We start from the raw sequence: 15,785 nt of genomic DNA on the forward strand, positions 1-15,785 counted from the left end.
TTCAAAGGAATCGAGGCCTTTTCTGCTGCATTCGATGAACGATGAACTAAGCCGGATGCTGCACGAAGCAGAGCATGCTGCACGAAGCAGAGAAGAACCCGTCCGCCCGAACGAAAGGACTGCCAATCTCGGAAGGGCCCTCTCCCCTCATAAGACTGCGTGGACTCCCATGCTCCATGCTCACTGCCATCCGTGCTTTCCTTCACCTTGCTAACCAACGACGAAACCAGGGCGAACACAGGATCAAACACTGCACCGTACTCGCCGCGCCATCACGCACCAGATCCGGAGACTGCACCGAGCTATTTGATGACCGTGCCCACCGCCCTGCCGAATGCCCATCAATCAGCCCGCGACTACTCCACTCCATGACTGCACAAGAGGCTCCGGCGATACGACTGCCACTGCTGCTCATAGTCGGCTGAACACACGTCCCCCAGCGCCTGCCTGCTTGCCCGATTAAAGACATGTGAATATCCCCTCTTGAGCATCTAGCATCCCCCTTGAGCATCCGTGTGCTGGGCAGCAGTCCTTGCACGTCTCCGATCGATGGCCGCGCCCACCCAACTCCCCGAGACTGCCAAGCCAAAGCACTCCAACCAATCTGAAGCCGGTCCAGCCCCACTGGCTTCTCCAACAGCCCCCATGCCACGCCCTGCATCCCATCTAGCACCCATGCCTTCAGATCATCCAGACTTCCGATCCAAGTCCGCTCGTCTTAGATGCCAACCGCCCCGTACAAACAACTGCGGCACATTCAAACAACCACCGTCAGTCGCTGCCACTAGCCGTCCAAAGCCAGGCAACCCATTCCTCCAGCCCCCAACCAAAGGCACGCCTCCCCCAAAGAAGAAGAAGAAGAACCACACAGAAGGATGCCACACACACGAAGCCAATCCAGAACCAAACACCAAACACACAGAAACAGAGCCCCCAATCATCTCCCACTGCCCTCCTCCACATCCAGGGCCCACTGCAACCCCGAATCTCCTCCCTTGCCCAAACCCCACTTCATCATTCTGTCAAAACACCAGAGACAGCCCCAGCTTGCCCCCCCAACGTCCAAACATGGTCCATATTCCCGAAACACCCCTCCAAAGACGTCACAGCCCAAGTCAAATCCCAATCCGTATCCCACCGAGCCCCTATAACCTATCAACCGCCAAGACCTACTACTACCTCCAACCCCCGTATCTCCCAATCCTATCACATGAAATCCATTTCATCGTACCTCTCCTTTGCCCATATGAACATCACACACACAACAGAGCAGCACGCCGAGAACCAGCCACACTGGAAAACAATCCTCGACATCGCTCCATTCGTCTCAATTACATTCCCAGCCATCATGTGCCTCATCTTCGACGAAGACAGTTTTGAAGAGAGTCCTTTCCTCAGGTTCATTACACTACTCCTCCCCTTCTCATACTCAGCAGTACAGTATGCCTTACTCTACACCAACTGGAAGTCACATAACAAACCAGAGCCCATCCTGCACACCACACTCTACTACACACTCAGTCTCCTGCTTCTTGCATTCACCATCATCTCCATCCTTTCAATCATTCCATTCTCCCTTAATGAATGGGATCATGCTGCCTCATTCTTCTACCCTATCGTCCTCCCCTCTTTTACCGTCCCACCTGCCTATCTCCTTTCCAGCTCCTACTTCCTTGTCCCACGACAGATCCGGCTCACAGACACTGTTATCAGCATACTGATATCAGTATGCAGTATAGTAAATGTGCTACTTGTGTTCAAGGAATTCAATTACTATCCTTACTCTGCAATAATATCCTCCATCTCCGTCCTTCTACAACTACTCAGCGAGAAGCACTGTCTATTCAAGCAGAGTCCTCCATCTACTGCATCATCGAGGGCTGCCGTTCTTATCCTCACCCTCATCCTTGCTGTCCTTGTCTACACATTTCTGGGGTATGGAGCCATCTACATCCTGGATGACCACTTCCACCTACTTGGCAAGATGAAGAGTATCCTTCCATCAGAACCTCACCAATAAACCCCTACCTATCTACCGACGTCCTTACCAGCCCCACACCAACACAGACAATCTTCAACAACCAGGCGACAGCCCATTCCATTCTTCATCTAATCACCACACAAGCACAGGGAGGAGCATGGATTGGCATATGCGCAAACACACTCTGCAGCCCCGTTTACCAACATCGTAATTCCATCGTCCCCACTCTCCTCCCCCAGATACTCAACAGTTCGTAGTCTCAACTCATCATCCTCATCCACCCCAACAACATCCTCTGCTATACCACTACCACATACACTCTATAACCGACCTCAAACAGCACTTCCTTGAAAACTCCAACACCCAAGCCCCACCACCCACGACTCCGACATCCAATCCAGATCCCTTTAGTCTATCAAAGCCTGCCCGTCTCCATCACCGAAAAACTTTTCCCATTTCTGATCCCATCAAGGAACTTTCTCTCCGTATTTCCCCCGAGCAAACCACATACCCCATCCTCAACCTCTTCTACAGCCAGCCACATCCCCTCTCCTCCATCAATCTATGTCCCATTCCAACAACCCGCTAAGCCCAACATATATCTCCCCTCCAGGCAACCCAGAGCTCTTCATCAACTATCACCTTCAATCCAGCTCAGTCCGAGACTCCATTCACCACTAACTAGAATCGAAGTCGAAAAGAGAAGACCAAGACCCACGTCCTTGCTCCTTCATGCCACTGTATGTCCATCTCCCACATCCCCAGAACACATCCCTCACTATCTGCCTTGCCATCATCTATGGCCCATCTCCAGGAGGCTGCTCTCAATCCTGAATGCCCCCATTCGACCAAATCTCCGCCCTAGCCATCCCATCAAAACAACACACATCTATCATATTTATTCATTCCCTTCATATTACCGCATCTCAGGAATCTCAGAACAGCAAGATTCCGAACCATCCAGAGACGAGGAGCTCCCTGCATCCTCCCCTACCTCGTCTACATCATTTCCCTTCACAATCAACGGCCTTGCATTCTCTCCTGTCTTCTCAGACCAGTGGACCTGAACAGAAGGTGGTAGATCACGCTCTCCCTCTTCTTGAAAAGCCCTCCCTCTTCTTCCCTCTCCCAAAAGTACCCCAAGAGCCACCACCTTCCATCTCCCGCCCCCCCCCCTGTACTTACCTGTCCGGACAAAAAACCCGTCACACATACTTGTCGGCAGCGAGCGGCCTATTAACTATCTCCTCCTTCTTTTCCCTGATCCATAGCCTTTCCTGTACTCCTTAACCTTCAGAAGCATCTCCACCTCTCCTCTCTTCTTCCAAATACACCAAACCTCTGGCTCTCCCTTCCCAACCTTATCCGCCATATCGCTGATCTGCCCAAACGCTCCATTCACCACGTCCGCAAACCTCATTCCACATCTCCCTTTGGCCTCCTTGTACGTCCCAGCACCATCAAACCTCTTGAAATGCGGACTTTCAAACGCCTCACGTATCAGATCCGGAGCCCTGCTGCTGTCTCCAAACACGCATATATATGCTACCGACCGAAGTGCCAAATATGGGAGTAGCCCGCCAACTGGGAAGCACATGCCCTTTCTCCTGCATCCATCTCCTGCCGCCAGTGTCCGGCAGCACAGCAACCTTGTCCCCGTGGAAAACAACCGGAGCTAGATCCAAGTCTCTAAACCCGCCCCTTCTTCAAGCGATCCTTTCAACATCTCTATCTTCGACCTGCTAAACCTCCAGCCCAACCCATCCTCAAGCTTCTCACCTCCTCCACCATCCGAGAGACACATGATATCCCAACCAGCACGACTGTACATGCCAATAACCTTCACATCTTCAAGGGCCCGCTGTCTCCCACACCCGTTGCACTGCTTCTTCGCCCTCCGACTAAGATCCTTCTCCCCCGGAGGCCATCGACCAAACACACATCCATCACCTGCACTGCACAATATCACACAATATGTCTCACGAGGAATTCATTCCACCAGGAACAGAATCCACATCCAATCCATCTGCATCCCCAAAGCTCTTAGATCCCCACTGCCTCCCAACCCTCCTACTCCAAGCCTCCGCACAACCCCACAAATATCCCATACCATAACACAAATCTAACGCCCCCACACACCCAATCATATCAATATATCCATTTCATCCATATTTCTCCTTTACCCACATGAACACCACACACGTTCCAGAGCCGCACAGAACAGAGCAACACACCGAGAACCTGCAACACTGGAGGAAGATCCTCGGTATTGCTCCAATCGTGTCAATTGCATTCCCAGCCATCATGTACTTCATCTTCACCAAAGACAGTTTTGAAGATAGCCTTTTCCTCAGATTCATCACAATACTCCTCTCCTTTTCATACTCAGCAGTACAGTATGCCGTACTACTCCACACCAACTGGAAGTCACATAACAAACCAGAGGGCATCCTGCACACCACATTATACTACACCCTCAATCTCCTGCTTCTTGCATTTTCCATCATCTCCATCCTTTCAATCACTACACTCCCCATTAATAAATGGAAAAATGATGGTGGTCCAATTTTATTTTCTATCTTCCTTCCCCCTCTCTTCATGTCACCTGCCTATCTCCTCTCCACCTCCTGCCGCCTTGTTCCAGGACAGATTGGATTCACAGACACCGGTATCAACGTCCTTATCGACATCCTGACACTACTATGCTCTGTAGGAAGTCTATTACTTATCTTAGAAGAATCCGAGTATTGTTATTGCTTTGCAATCATATCTTCTATACTCATCCTGATACGATTGCTCGGGGAGAAGCTCTCTCCAGAGAAACAGAGCCCTCCCCCTACTGCACCATGGAGAATCGCGGTCTTTGTCCTTATACTCATCTTTGCTGCTCTCATCTACGCATTTATGATGTGGGTATCTATCGACATCCTAAGTGATCACTTTGACCTGCTTACCAAGGCAAGAAGTACCTCAGTATCAAAACCTGGTCAATAAACAACTCTTCATCTGTGACATGTCCTTATACCAACACAGACCATTCCACTCTTCAAGAAACCTTTCTTTCCACCTCTCTCCCCTAGACACATCCAATAACAATCTAGTATCCACAACAATATACTCCAGATGTCACTGCTAACCCTGCCACACTGAAAGAACCGCTGTGTTGATCCTCCCACAGAAAGCAATGTCCCACAAGCACATCCTCCAACCTACAAAGCCTCTGATGACCGATGACTGTCCTCATCAATTCTGGCCATCAGAATCTATCTCATCCGACTCTCTGTAATAGCTGTCACTAGATAGATACCTTGCCTGGAAATCCTTGTGCCATGTCACCCACCATTGGTCCACTCTTACAACTCCTATTCATCATTAGCCACATCTGAAAAGATTATTAATCGGATATATCCACCCACCGATGGAACAGATCAGCCGTATTAAAACAACACTTGACGAAGTTGACCTCGACTATGATGAAAGAGCCTTTAGAGGTCTAAGTGTGGAAAAACTATGGGTCCGTGCATTCTGGCTTATTAGTGATATTGTAAAATGCGAAAAGATGCACCCTGCCATTGCCTGCTACAGAAACCTACTTGATAGTATCCTCGAGGACTTGGAGGAAAAAGGACACCCCGAAGGAATTACTGCTGTCAATGCAGCCAAGGATGCACTAAGGGCCTTAGAGGATGTTGTTAACCGCAAATGTCAAATTCTTAGTCTTAGTAAAAAAGCACACGGCACCGAGTTTCCCTATTACTTTGGAGCAATTGACGGGTATCTTAAGGACTATCCAGGGCTACTCAAAGCGTTTAAAGATGCACTTAGGAAAGTGTTGCCGCACGTCCGTGGAGACCTGAAGGTTAAAGTGAATGAGATGAAGTTGGAGGCTGCTATGTCTGACTTCTTAAAAGTTCTGAAGAAACAGTTGGATGGAGAGAAGGTCCAAGAGAGACCTTCCACTTTGGATATCTATAAGTATCTAATGAACGAAGTGAATGAAGTGGAGGTCCCTTTGAAGTCTGTCATTCGCGATCTCTTAGGGATTGAAGGGAATTATAACTTTGAAGCCAACTGGAGCTTTTACAGTTATCCTCGAGATATAAATGAAGCAGCCCTCTACATCTTTCAAAAATACTTCCAGCACGACATTGATGAGGCTTCTCTTTCCAGGACAATAAAGAATGAGCTGGAGTGTCTAGAAAAGGTGATCTCCAAGGTTCCTAAATCCTGGAGAGCGCGACTACAGAGGATTCTTCGGGATGTCAGGACGGCCTTTGACTCCCTTTCTCAAAAGCTCAAGGCTCTCAGAACATCATGTACCCGAGTCATTGATGATGTTGAAAGCAATGGAAAGTCTTTTTCTGATGCATTCAGTGAACTAAACGGAATGTTGAGGGAAGCAGAAAAAGGCTTGTCTGACCTGAAGGAAAGGATCTCCGATCTCGAAAGGGTCCTTCCCTCCTCTCCCCCGATGAAACTATGTGAACTCCTATGCTTTATGTTCATTGCCATTCTGGCCATCCATAGTTTTCTTCACCTTGCCGAGGATAAAAACAGCAGGGTGAAGACAAGATGGAACACAGCACTGTACTCACTAGCTGTGGCCGGGACCATCATGCACCAGATGTGGGTACTGTGGGGGGGGGGTGGAACTGGCATGAGGATGGGACAAGTGATGTGTTGAGGAATGTATGGAGTGTGCTTGGATGTCTGGCTCCTGTGGCAGTTGAGCTTCTGAATGCTGGCTCTATCGAGAGTGGTGTGTACAGCCTGACGGTAGCTGGAGTTAGTATTGCCTCGATGTGTGGACAGCGTCTCATCCAGTGTGGGATGAGCTGGAAGCAGATGTGTGTGTTCTGTGCCGGGCATGTGCTATTGGCAGTGGCATGCTTTGCCGAGCCTTCCAAGCACCCCCTGCTCGACACATATGGGCGGTGTGGCATGGTATGCATTGGGCTTACTGTGCTTATTGCTCTTCTGCTTCTTGTGTCGTACATGGACGAAGCTGATGGAGAAAAGGCATCCGCAAGTGGGAGTGGGGCTGTTGTGATGAACTGCCTGTTTGTGATGAGTGTGGCGGTCACCACCTTTGCATCGTGGGTATCAAGCCGGGACTACTTCATGACGTGCAGGAGAGGCACCGACGATATGACTGGTACTGCTGCCTCATAGCGGGACTGGACACATGACTCCCCGAGGCCTGACTACTTACTCGATTAAAGCCATGTGAATATCCTCTGTTGAGCATCTGGCCGTGTGCTGGGTAGGAGTCCTTGCACGGAGTTCCTCTCCGATCGATGGGTGTTCTGTTTCATCGAACGGGCCTGATTTTCTACTGTGGGAGGAGGGAGGAAGAGTCCCAGAAGTACTGGTGGCAGTGGATTGCACCCAAGCATGGTCCATTGCAGGATGGGCAAGACCCGGACTACAACGATGAGTGAGGATGTGCGGAAATGCAGAGTCATTGAAAGCATGTAGCTGTGAATGGATAACGCCCACGGTCAATTCTCATATTAATCCTTCTCCAGGTTCTCCAACAGCATCCGTGCTATTACGTCTTATCTAACGCCCAGGACACAGACCTCACAATCTTCTCGGCACCCTTTCCCTTGCTCGGTCACATCTCCGATTCGTCTATTCTATCAATATATCCATTTTATTCACACTTCTCCTTTACCCGCATGAACACCACACACACAGCAGAGCAACACACCGAGAACCAGCTCTATTATGGGAGGGGGTACAATACCCAGAGATCTTGCAGTGTTCATGTCAATTGCATTCCCAATGGTTCTCCTGTTCCGTGCCAGTTGGAAAGAGAGCACCAAACCAGAGGGCGCCATACACAAAATACTCCGATACTTCTCCAGTGCTCTCTTCATCACATTCGCTGTCATCTCCATTCTCTCAGTCATTGCATTTGCCATCCATAACTGGAAATATAATACTGTCTCCCTTTCCCTTTCTATCATTTTCCCCTCTCTTCTTTTCCCTCCCACCTATCTCCTCTCCACCTCCTGCTGCCTTGTTCCAGGACAGATCGGGTTCACAGACACCGGTATCAACATCCTCATTGACATACTGATATTAGTACACCCCATGGCGAATTTAGTATCTGTGCGCAGAAGACCCTACCGCTATCCTCACTCTGCAATCATATCCTCCATCTTCTTGATCATCATATTTACCCCTGACAATTTGAATAATGGGGCTACAGCCTTCTGCTCACAACTCTCCCCTCCTTATCTGGATCTGCAGCCCATTTTCTCCGTGCTTTCTGCGTCCAGGCAGCACCACATCCCCGCTTTTCTACTAGCACTAGCGTGCCCCATAATGGGTCTAATCCCGATGATTAAAGATTCGAGTACTATCCCCATTTCGCGATTGCCTCTCCTACCCTCCTTCTGATAAAGCCGTCCAAGGAGAGATACCTTGTTCCCCGTATACACACGAAAGGGGCCCGGGCCTGCCGAAGCATGGAGACTTACCCACACAACCACTCATTCATTCAATCACCCTATCCAGAAGATAACTCGAGACAGCATCCAGGTAATAAGCCTTTACCCTATTTATTCATAATCTATAGACATCCCATCACAGAACCTCCGCCTTCTGTAGAACAGTAAGACTCCGGAGAACCTCGCTGGTGTCCTTGGGATTCCGATACACTATCTTAAAGGCATCTCCGCCCTTCACTATTTCAGATCGGACACCCTTTGGATACTCAAACCCAGACATGTCAGAGAGCTCTCCTGCCCCCTCTTCTAGCCCTTCCACATCGTCTCCCTTCCCAAACGAGGACCTTGCGCCCTTTCCCGCCTTCTCAGTGTCCATGGCCTTGAACATCAGGTGGTAGATCACACTCCCTTCTCCCTTGTCCCTATAAAGCCCAACCTCCACCTTCCCCACTTTCTTCTCTCCACCCTCCTCAAATATCCCAACCCCCACCATCTTCCATCTCTCGGTCCCGTCCTTCATATATCTATTTGTGCTTACAAAAAACCTGTTGGCATCCAAGCTCCTGAGAAGCACGCAAACCTCTATTATATCATGTACCTTCTTCTGCTCCTCAATCTCCTCAATCGATTTATTTCTCCACTTCTCCTCACTTCCCTCATCCAACTCTGCCTTGATCCTCTCGGCACTCTTCGTCCACCGGAGAACCCTCTTGTGCACCTTGTAACGATGTCCTTTGCTTCTACTCTTTTTTTTCGAACTCCTCTCCTTACTTCGGGCTCCTCCAACTGCCATCTCTTCCAAGGAAACTTCTGCTTCTGCACTCTCCTCAACCTCTTCAGAATCTTTCTTCTCCTCTTCCATCTTCGCCGTGACTTCGCCAGACCCTTTCTTGCCTCCTTTCTTCTTCTTCCCTCTGCTTTTGCTCTTCTCCTTCTCCTCCATCCGAAGCAGCTCCAAAGTATTCCTAAGGCTTTCCTCCTCTTTTTTCCTTCTTTCCTCCTCCCCTCTCATCTTTTCTGCCTCTTCCCTCTCCCTAACCCCGCATACAGCGTCGTTAACACTTTCATCAGAAATACATCCACGTTCTGTAAACACTTGCTTGATTAGCTCTGCTACAATGTCTATACTTTTATATTTTTCATATGCATCTATCAACCCCCTGTGGTCTATATAGCTGAGTAGTGGCTCTTCTACATCCATAGAAGATCCTATCATTCTTAAGTACAGATGCCTCGAATATGTCTCCATAACAAAACTCTCTCTGTTAGAATCTCTTTCCCAAATACATGCGCATGCATCACACATTATCTCCTGTGCCCTGATTATCTCCTCTTGCTTTTCCTTGGTACACAAGCTTTCTCCATACTCCTTGATTATCTGAAGCATCTTCTCTTCTTTCCTCTTCTCCTCATCAGATAGAGAGCTTGATATCTCTTGAATCTTTGCCTCTGCTTCCTGGGCAAGCCGCTGCCCAAATCTATTCAGCATGCCGATATTATGCCGAAATGTCCTGTTTACCAGATCTATAAGCCGTATTCCTAACCTTCCTCGGGCCCTCTTGTACAGAGCAACAGCATCAGATTTCTTAAAAGGCGCTGTTTCAAAGACTTCTTCCATCAAATTTACCACCCAACTATCATTTCCGAATACATATATATATGCTACAGAACGCCATAGTAGCCTTGGAAGTAGTGCAATAACTTTTTCGACATATCCTTTTTCCTCTTCATCTATATCTTGATATCTTGTAGTTGGTGATGCAACAACTCTATCTTCATGAAAAATGCACGGAACCATTAGTCTTGTGCCTAAACCAGCAGTTTCCTTAAGATGCTTTTTTAGTGCCTCTTTTTCTGCACTATCAAACTCGTGAGGCAAAGCCTCTTCGATCTTTTTCCCCATATTTTCTACTAGTTCCTCTATTTTCGAAGTGCATAATATATCGACCAGAGCAATTGCAGACACTAGCCACATCCTCATTGTTTGAAAGGGACATTCACCCATCGAATTCCTGGTATCCCTAAAGCGTTACTCCTTTTGCTCTCCTCCACTTATCTCATCGACAAAGGAATATCGAAGTTTAGTAAATACCTAATCTGGAAAACATAAGCCACACTCCTTCTTTGTCACACTATGAACACTATAAGCATTGCACGACAGGATGGAACCACGAACAACACTAGAACAGCATCTAAGCAATTCAGAAACAATGGAGGGCAATCGTTTAGCCTTGGCCCTGCCATGTCCATCGTATTACCAATGCTTACGCATTTCATCTTCACAAAGAAAGACTTCAATCAGACCTTTTTTCAGATTCGCCACGGTGCTTTTTCCTCCTACTCTACGATAATTGGAGGGAAAACTACGAGTTACCGTTCATCATCGTATGTGCTACTTTTTTATCAGTATCTGGCTCATTATGCTCACCATCACCTCCTCCATTCTTTCAACCATCCTATTTACTTTCCACCGTCCACCCTCTCATACTTACACTTCCCACCTGCCTGCTCCCCTGCCTTTTGCAACTTTACTGAGGATCAACTCTATTTACCGATACTGATAATATCAGTATCTCTGTAGACCTAGTAATTTATACCCTGTAATGTCCAGAAGACTTTTACTTGAAAAATCTGAGTACTGTACCTCCTTTGTCCTGATCTACTTTATTCTCATCCTGACAAGGTCGCTCATGAAAGAGTACTTTCCATCCAGAAAGAGGTTTTTGTCCATTACGGCATGGAGAGTGGTCGCTTGCAGTATAGCTGACAGTCCAACAAATAACTAATCTAGCGCCTTACTACCAGCTTTACAACATATACTACAGACCATTTTCATTAGCTATCCATTCTATAAACTGCAACATTTTCGGTCATTAAGGTCTGTGTGCTATAACCTATTGGCCGATATCGGAGAAATCTCCTGCTACATACTAAAACCCTAAAGAGTCCGCCCTTAATCGGATGAAACCTGCATATCTTTATCTCATACTTCTATTCCTGCCGCTCTCTGTCTCGAGGGAAATCCCTGACATGAGAGACATTCTTTACGAGGACTTCCACAAGGAGATGCAAGACCCTCCCACCCCGCTCATCATTGATCTCATGTCCACAGACCTATTCCGAAGATTGGACAGAGTTGCACAGCTGGGACTAAGGAACTTGCTATTTACCCATGCCAATATCACCAGAGGTGCACATTGTAGAGGAACACGGACGATGTCATCAATCTATGTGAACATTCTCAACAAGAACTCCTGTTCTGAGAGCTGCATCACTCCTGTCCAGTCCCATGCTATTCAGGTGGCTAGTTTACTTCACGACATTGGGCATGGTCCGTATAGCCATCTCTTTGAATATACCGTCACTGGTATGGTGCACAGCAATCCTGAAATCTATCACGACGACGAAAAAAAAGATTCTGCCAAGCCGTGGTCTCATGAAATGCAGTCCCTCCGTATAGCTAGGTGTCTTCTCCAAACCAACGACCTGGTCCGGAAGTACAACTTACCTCACGACTTTGCTGATGCTGTCTGCGACATGATCCAGGGTCTTTCCCGTGATGATCATGCCAAGAAGTATGCCTCGTCACCTGACTTCAATAAGTATGTCATATTCACCATTGTAAACGGGGATGCAGAGGCCAGTTTGGACACAGACAAGTTTGATTACATGAGGCGAGACTCTTACTTGTGTTGTAGGCCAGGATATGCTAATCTTGTCTCACAGGCAGTTACTGGGATAATGTTAGGCAGCCGTATTGAGCACGATCGCATTGTCTACTCCATACGTTGTGCAGAGAGCTTGGTTGTCTTTTCTCATTGTGTCTACCTCAACTACCGCTACCTCTACTACAACCCTCAGGCCGGAGGCCTTGACCTTGTCTTACAAGACATCCTTACACGCCTGCTGTCACATGCCAATCTGACCCGTTATCTTCAGGACATCAACAGTTTCTCTATTCTGGACGACATGTTTATTGCCAGATTATGGGACAAGGGAAGCCATGTGGACATCCAGCACCTTCTGGACAGATTTAACGCCAGAGACTCTTACGAGTTTATCGGATACCGTGATTATCCTTACCCCCCTGAGACGTCTCCCAACCACGACCTCACAAATCTACGCAGATCGATAGCCGATATCAAGCACACCTTTTCCGAGGCACTGGGAAAAACCCAATGTGAAATTACCAACGACGACTATGTCCTCGTAGCCTTCAACTTTGCTCACATACTCAAGGGCAATGGAACAAAGAACATACTGGCTAAGGTTCTGTTCCATGACCCCATTCCTAACCCTGAATCCTTCTACTCCCACAAGCCGCATCTCGACAAATACTTCTCCACGCCTGGGTGCACTCCCCTGTTCAAGCCTATTGAAAATGCAGATAGCCTTGCAGCTGCCTATGAGGCTGATGACATTCCATTTTACTGGGGATCTATACAACTAAGGTTGTACGCAAGGACCGTCGACAACGAAAAGACGGCTGAGTTGAAGAGGCTGTTCAAGAATGTCATACTTAACTAAACAACTATTTTGAAGCACTTTTTACAATACTATCAATATCCTTCGGCTATCGTGTTTACTACTGATGAATGAGATTCTGACAATCCGTTCCTTCACTCCAGCACTTCCCCTTTTTCTTTACAGCGCTACTTGCCTAATGTCAGCTTCCTGCGATCCCACTACAACTTTATTCACAGACACTGGCATTAACATTCTTACTGACTTAGTCATACTTCGTTCTATACAATGGATCTCCCACTATTGCTTTTCTCAGAAGAAGTTAGGCGTTATTCTTACTTTGCACCTACCACTTTCATTCATGTTCTAACAAGACTGCCTGAAGAAATCCCCTGTCACGGCAGAGCTCCTCGTCTACTGCGCTGTGGAGAGCAGCTGTCTTTACCCTTACCATATTCATCCTCACTACACGTATCTGTTCATTCAGTGCATATGTTTCTGTAAACTCCCTTGCTTATTATTTCGACCTCTCAACGAAAAGAAGAATGGCCCGAAAGATCTTAACAAATAACTAACTGATTATCTAAATGTTTTAAAAGCCATTCTTGCTGAAAACCGCCTCGCCATCTAAACCCCTTTCTTATTTCACACTCACTACATCTTTTAAATAATCTACTTTTCTTTATTCCATATGAATATTAATAATATTCCAGAACTATATACAACTGACAAGCGATGTTACACCAAGAATCAGTCATGGTGGGTAGCGGCCACTAACAACTTCAGTCCACTCATATGCATTCTATTTCCTGTTGTTATCAGCTTTGTCCTGAAAGAAACCGTTGATAACAACAGCCCTCTTTCCAAATTAATCATAGTACTATTTCCCTTCTTATACTCTGCAGTACAACATCTTCTTCTGTTTCATGGCATGTGGGCCTCACACCATAGACCAAGAGGCCTATTATCCAAGATGCCCTACTACTCTCTCGACTTCCTTTTTCTAACATTCGGTATCATCTCTGCCCTTTCGATCATTGCATTTACCGTTGAAAAATGGCAAGGCGACGACGATTTACTTTTTCATGCAATCACTCTCCCTTTCCTCATTATATCGCCCACCTATCTACTATCTACTTCCTGTAATCCTACAACAGGACAAATCCAGTTCACAGATACCGCCATCACCGCCCTTATTGACTTAATCATACTGTCATCTTATATAATCGGCATAACGTTAACGGTTCTCTTTAGAAACAGAAACGTCTGCTGTCCTTTCCCCTTTATTTTTGCCTTTGCCTCTTTCATACTCATTCTACTGAGGTCACTCAAGGAAACGTTCTTCCCATCCAAGCAGAGCTCCTCATCTTCCTTATGGAGGAAAGGGATCTTTGTCTTCATAGTAATCTCTAGCATACCTGGCTATTTACTCACAGTATGTGGGCCTATAGCCGTCTTTAGCCAACATTTCAACTGTTTTGCCAATTCTGACTAGGAATCACCAGAGTTGATTAAGAACCAATTAAATCCCTGCTACCGACACCTAACAGCATAAATCAGACAGAACAATATTATACCATTAATTGAATATACTTATCCCCATTGATTGTACAATCTCGACAAAAAGAATTCGGGAGCTACTGAAAATTAAAAAGCAGGGATTCCCATTCTAGTCTTCCATACATTTACAAAGACATAGCCCGCCAAGCATTTGTCAGCTAATACTTGCTTGACAAGATGAAAAGCATCCTTCAAGAGAAGAAAGTTATCAACTTGCCGCCTATTAATCAATAATGGTATTGTTGCGTGTATTATTATGGTTTAATTATCCACTGCTTTGTATTAATATAGAGTCTATTCCCTCCATATCGTCGTACTAACGACACTACAAAGACTTATATTATACCACCTTATTTGAGGAATTAGAACATACTGATTCCTGCAAAAATATTCTATTCATCATGTAGTACCCGGCCACAGTATATGCTACAACGAGTATTATATTCATAAAGACTCTAAAACTAGTAATTTTCTCTTTTGATATCTTAAACATGCTAATAACATAGTCCTCCACAATGAAAAGTATTATCCCAAGAAAAAACAACAGGAAAAATCTCATCAGTATTCCTCTATTGATATCCTTATCATAGTCGAATGACACCGCAGCTCCTATTATAAAAGTGGCTTTCAAAATAATGTACGAAATATGATAAGGCTTTTGAAACTTCAGTGCCTTCTGTGCTTCCAAAAAGTTTGACGAAGCAAAATAAATTCCTAAAGGGTTACAAACAATAGCATTCGACAGCTTGTTGATAGTTCCGTTGACGACAAACCTGTTTACAACAAGGAAAACGAACGTAAAAAGGTGTAGGAGAAGCGTTATAATCGCCACAATGTCCTCGATGTCCTCAGCCTCAAGGACACTATCATCTTCAGATTCCAATGACCGAGAGAATAGGTTACTGATCGTTGAGAAAACGAGATATCCCAGATTCCCCCATCCAACAATATGGAGGAGGAAGTTGCCAAAAATTTTCTTGGAGATAGGATGAAGAATCCATGCCACAAGAATGGTTGAAAGGAGTAATATAGAATCTATCACAGCTGCTGGTTTGCCCTCGGACACGGATGCTTCCTTCTCATTTTTCACAACTGGATATATAACTGATTGCTTTTCATTATCTTGTCTTTCATCCTTCTTTTTGCCGGTAACATCAATAGTCACTTTCATATAGGGATAGAAATGCTGCACATTTTTTATGCTTATACTCCTGGGAAAATTTATTTTGGTATCGAATTATAGGTTTAAGCTGATTATTACCGTTGACATAAATAGTCTAACTGTATCGGCTTATCATCCAACTTGATGTATTTGATAAGCA

The 15,785-nt window shown here is 46.2% G+C and overlaps 12 protein-coding genes across 12 annotated transcripts; 8 read left to right on the forward strand and 4 right to left on the reverse strand.

Annotated features, from left to right (window-relative positions):
- Window positions 1-549: 549 nt before the first annotated feature.
- On the forward strand, window positions 550-1,380 carry ECU03_0010 (uncharacterized protein; the record flags this gene model as incomplete). The annotated part of the gene is made up of 1 exon (NM_001040877.1): window positions 550-1,380. One exon carries the CDS (start codon window positions 550-552, stop codon window positions 1,378-1,380), a length of 831 nt encoding a protein of 276 aa, NP_597513.1.
- Window positions 1,211-2,020, forward strand: ECU03_0020 (uncharacterized protein; the record flags this gene model as incomplete). The annotated part of the gene is made up of 1 exon (NM_001040878.1): window positions 1,211-2,020. One exon carries the CDS (start codon window positions 1,211-1,213, stop codon window positions 2,018-2,020), a length of 810 nt encoding a protein of 269 aa, NP_597514.1.
- Window positions 2,021-3,221: 1,201 nt separating this feature from the next.
- ECU03_0030 (uncharacterized protein) lies at window positions 3,222-3,578 on the reverse strand (the record flags this gene model as incomplete). Its single annotated transcript, NM_001040879.1, has 1 exon — window positions 3,222-3,578. One exon carries the CDS (start codon window positions 3,576-3,578, stop codon window positions 3,222-3,224), a length of 357 nt encoding a protein of 118 aa, NP_597515.1.
- A 590-nt stretch (window positions 3,579-4,168) lies between these two features.
- ECU03_0040 (uncharacterized protein) lies at window positions 4,169-4,975 on the forward strand (the record flags this gene model as incomplete). The annotated part of the gene is made up of 1 exon (NM_001040880.1): window positions 4,169-4,975. One exon carries the CDS (start codon window positions 4,169-4,171, stop codon window positions 4,973-4,975), a length of 807 nt encoding a protein of 268 aa, NP_597516.1.
- Window positions 4,976-5,399: 424 nt separating this feature from the next.
- Window positions 5,400-6,665, forward strand: ECU03_0050 (uncharacterized protein; the record flags this gene model as incomplete). The annotated part of the gene is made up of 1 exon (NM_001040881.1): window positions 5,400-6,665. One exon carries the CDS (start codon window positions 5,400-5,402, stop codon window positions 6,663-6,665), a length of 1,266 nt encoding a protein of 421 aa, NP_597517.1.
- Window positions 6,666-6,781: 116 nt separating this feature from the next.
- ECU03_0060 (uncharacterized protein) lies at window positions 6,782-7,153 on the forward strand (the record flags this gene model as incomplete). Its single annotated transcript, NM_001040882.1, has 1 exon — window positions 6,782-7,153. The coding sequence occupies one exon, from the start codon at window positions 6,782-6,784 to the stop codon at window positions 7,151-7,153; it is 372 nt and encodes a 123-aa protein (NP_597518.1).
- A 488-nt stretch (window positions 7,154-7,641) lies between these two features.
- On the reverse strand, window positions 7,642-7,953 carry ECU03_0070 (uncharacterized protein; the record flags this gene model as incomplete). The annotated part of the gene is made up of 1 exon (NM_001040883.1): window positions 7,642-7,953. One exon carries the CDS (start codon window positions 7,951-7,953, stop codon window positions 7,642-7,644), a length of 312 nt encoding a protein of 103 aa, NP_597519.1.
- A 127-nt stretch (window positions 7,954-8,080) lies between these two features.
- On the forward strand, window positions 8,081-8,389 carry ECU03_0080 (uncharacterized protein; the record flags this gene model as incomplete). The annotated part of the gene is made up of 1 exon (NM_001040884.2): window positions 8,081-8,389. The coding sequence occupies one exon, from the start codon at window positions 8,081-8,083 to the stop codon at window positions 8,387-8,389; it is 309 nt and encodes a 102-aa protein (NP_597520.2).
- Window positions 8,390-8,575: 186 nt separating this feature from the next.
- ECU03_0090 (uncharacterized protein) lies at window positions 8,576-10,420 on the reverse strand (the record flags this gene model as incomplete). Its single annotated transcript, NM_001040885.2, has 1 exon — window positions 8,576-10,420. One exon carries the CDS (start codon window positions 10,418-10,420, stop codon window positions 8,576-8,578), a length of 1,845 nt encoding a protein of 614 aa, NP_597521.2.
- A 980-nt stretch (window positions 10,421-11,400) lies between these two features.
- ECU03_0100 (uncharacterized protein) lies at window positions 11,401-12,966 on the forward strand (the record flags this gene model as incomplete). Its single annotated transcript, NM_001040886.1, has 1 exon — window positions 11,401-12,966. One exon carries the CDS (start codon window positions 11,401-11,403, stop codon window positions 12,964-12,966), a length of 1,566 nt encoding a protein of 521 aa, NP_597522.1.
- A 628-nt stretch (window positions 12,967-13,594) lies between these two features.
- ECU03_0110 (uncharacterized protein) lies at window positions 13,595-14,398 on the forward strand (the record flags this gene model as incomplete). Its single annotated transcript, NM_001040887.1, has 1 exon — window positions 13,595-14,398. The coding sequence occupies one exon, from the start codon at window positions 13,595-13,597 to the stop codon at window positions 14,396-14,398; it is 804 nt and encodes a 267-aa protein (NP_597523.1).
- A 405-nt stretch (window positions 14,399-14,803) lies between these two features.
- Window positions 14,804-15,634, reverse strand: ECU03_0120 (uncharacterized protein; the record flags this gene model as incomplete). The annotated part of the gene is made up of 1 exon (NM_001040888.1): window positions 14,804-15,634. One exon carries the CDS (start codon window positions 15,632-15,634, stop codon window positions 14,804-14,806), a length of 831 nt encoding a protein of 276 aa, NP_597524.1.
- Window positions 15,635-15,785: the final 151 nt, after the last annotated feature.

The sequence above is a fragment of the Encephalitozoon cuniculi genome, chromosome III (genome assembly GCF_000091225.2).
Source record: "Encephalitozoon cuniculi GB-M1 chromosome III, complete sequence".
Taxonomy (NCBI): Eukaryota; Fungi; Microsporidia; family Unikaryonidae; genus Encephalitozoon; species Encephalitozoon cuniculi.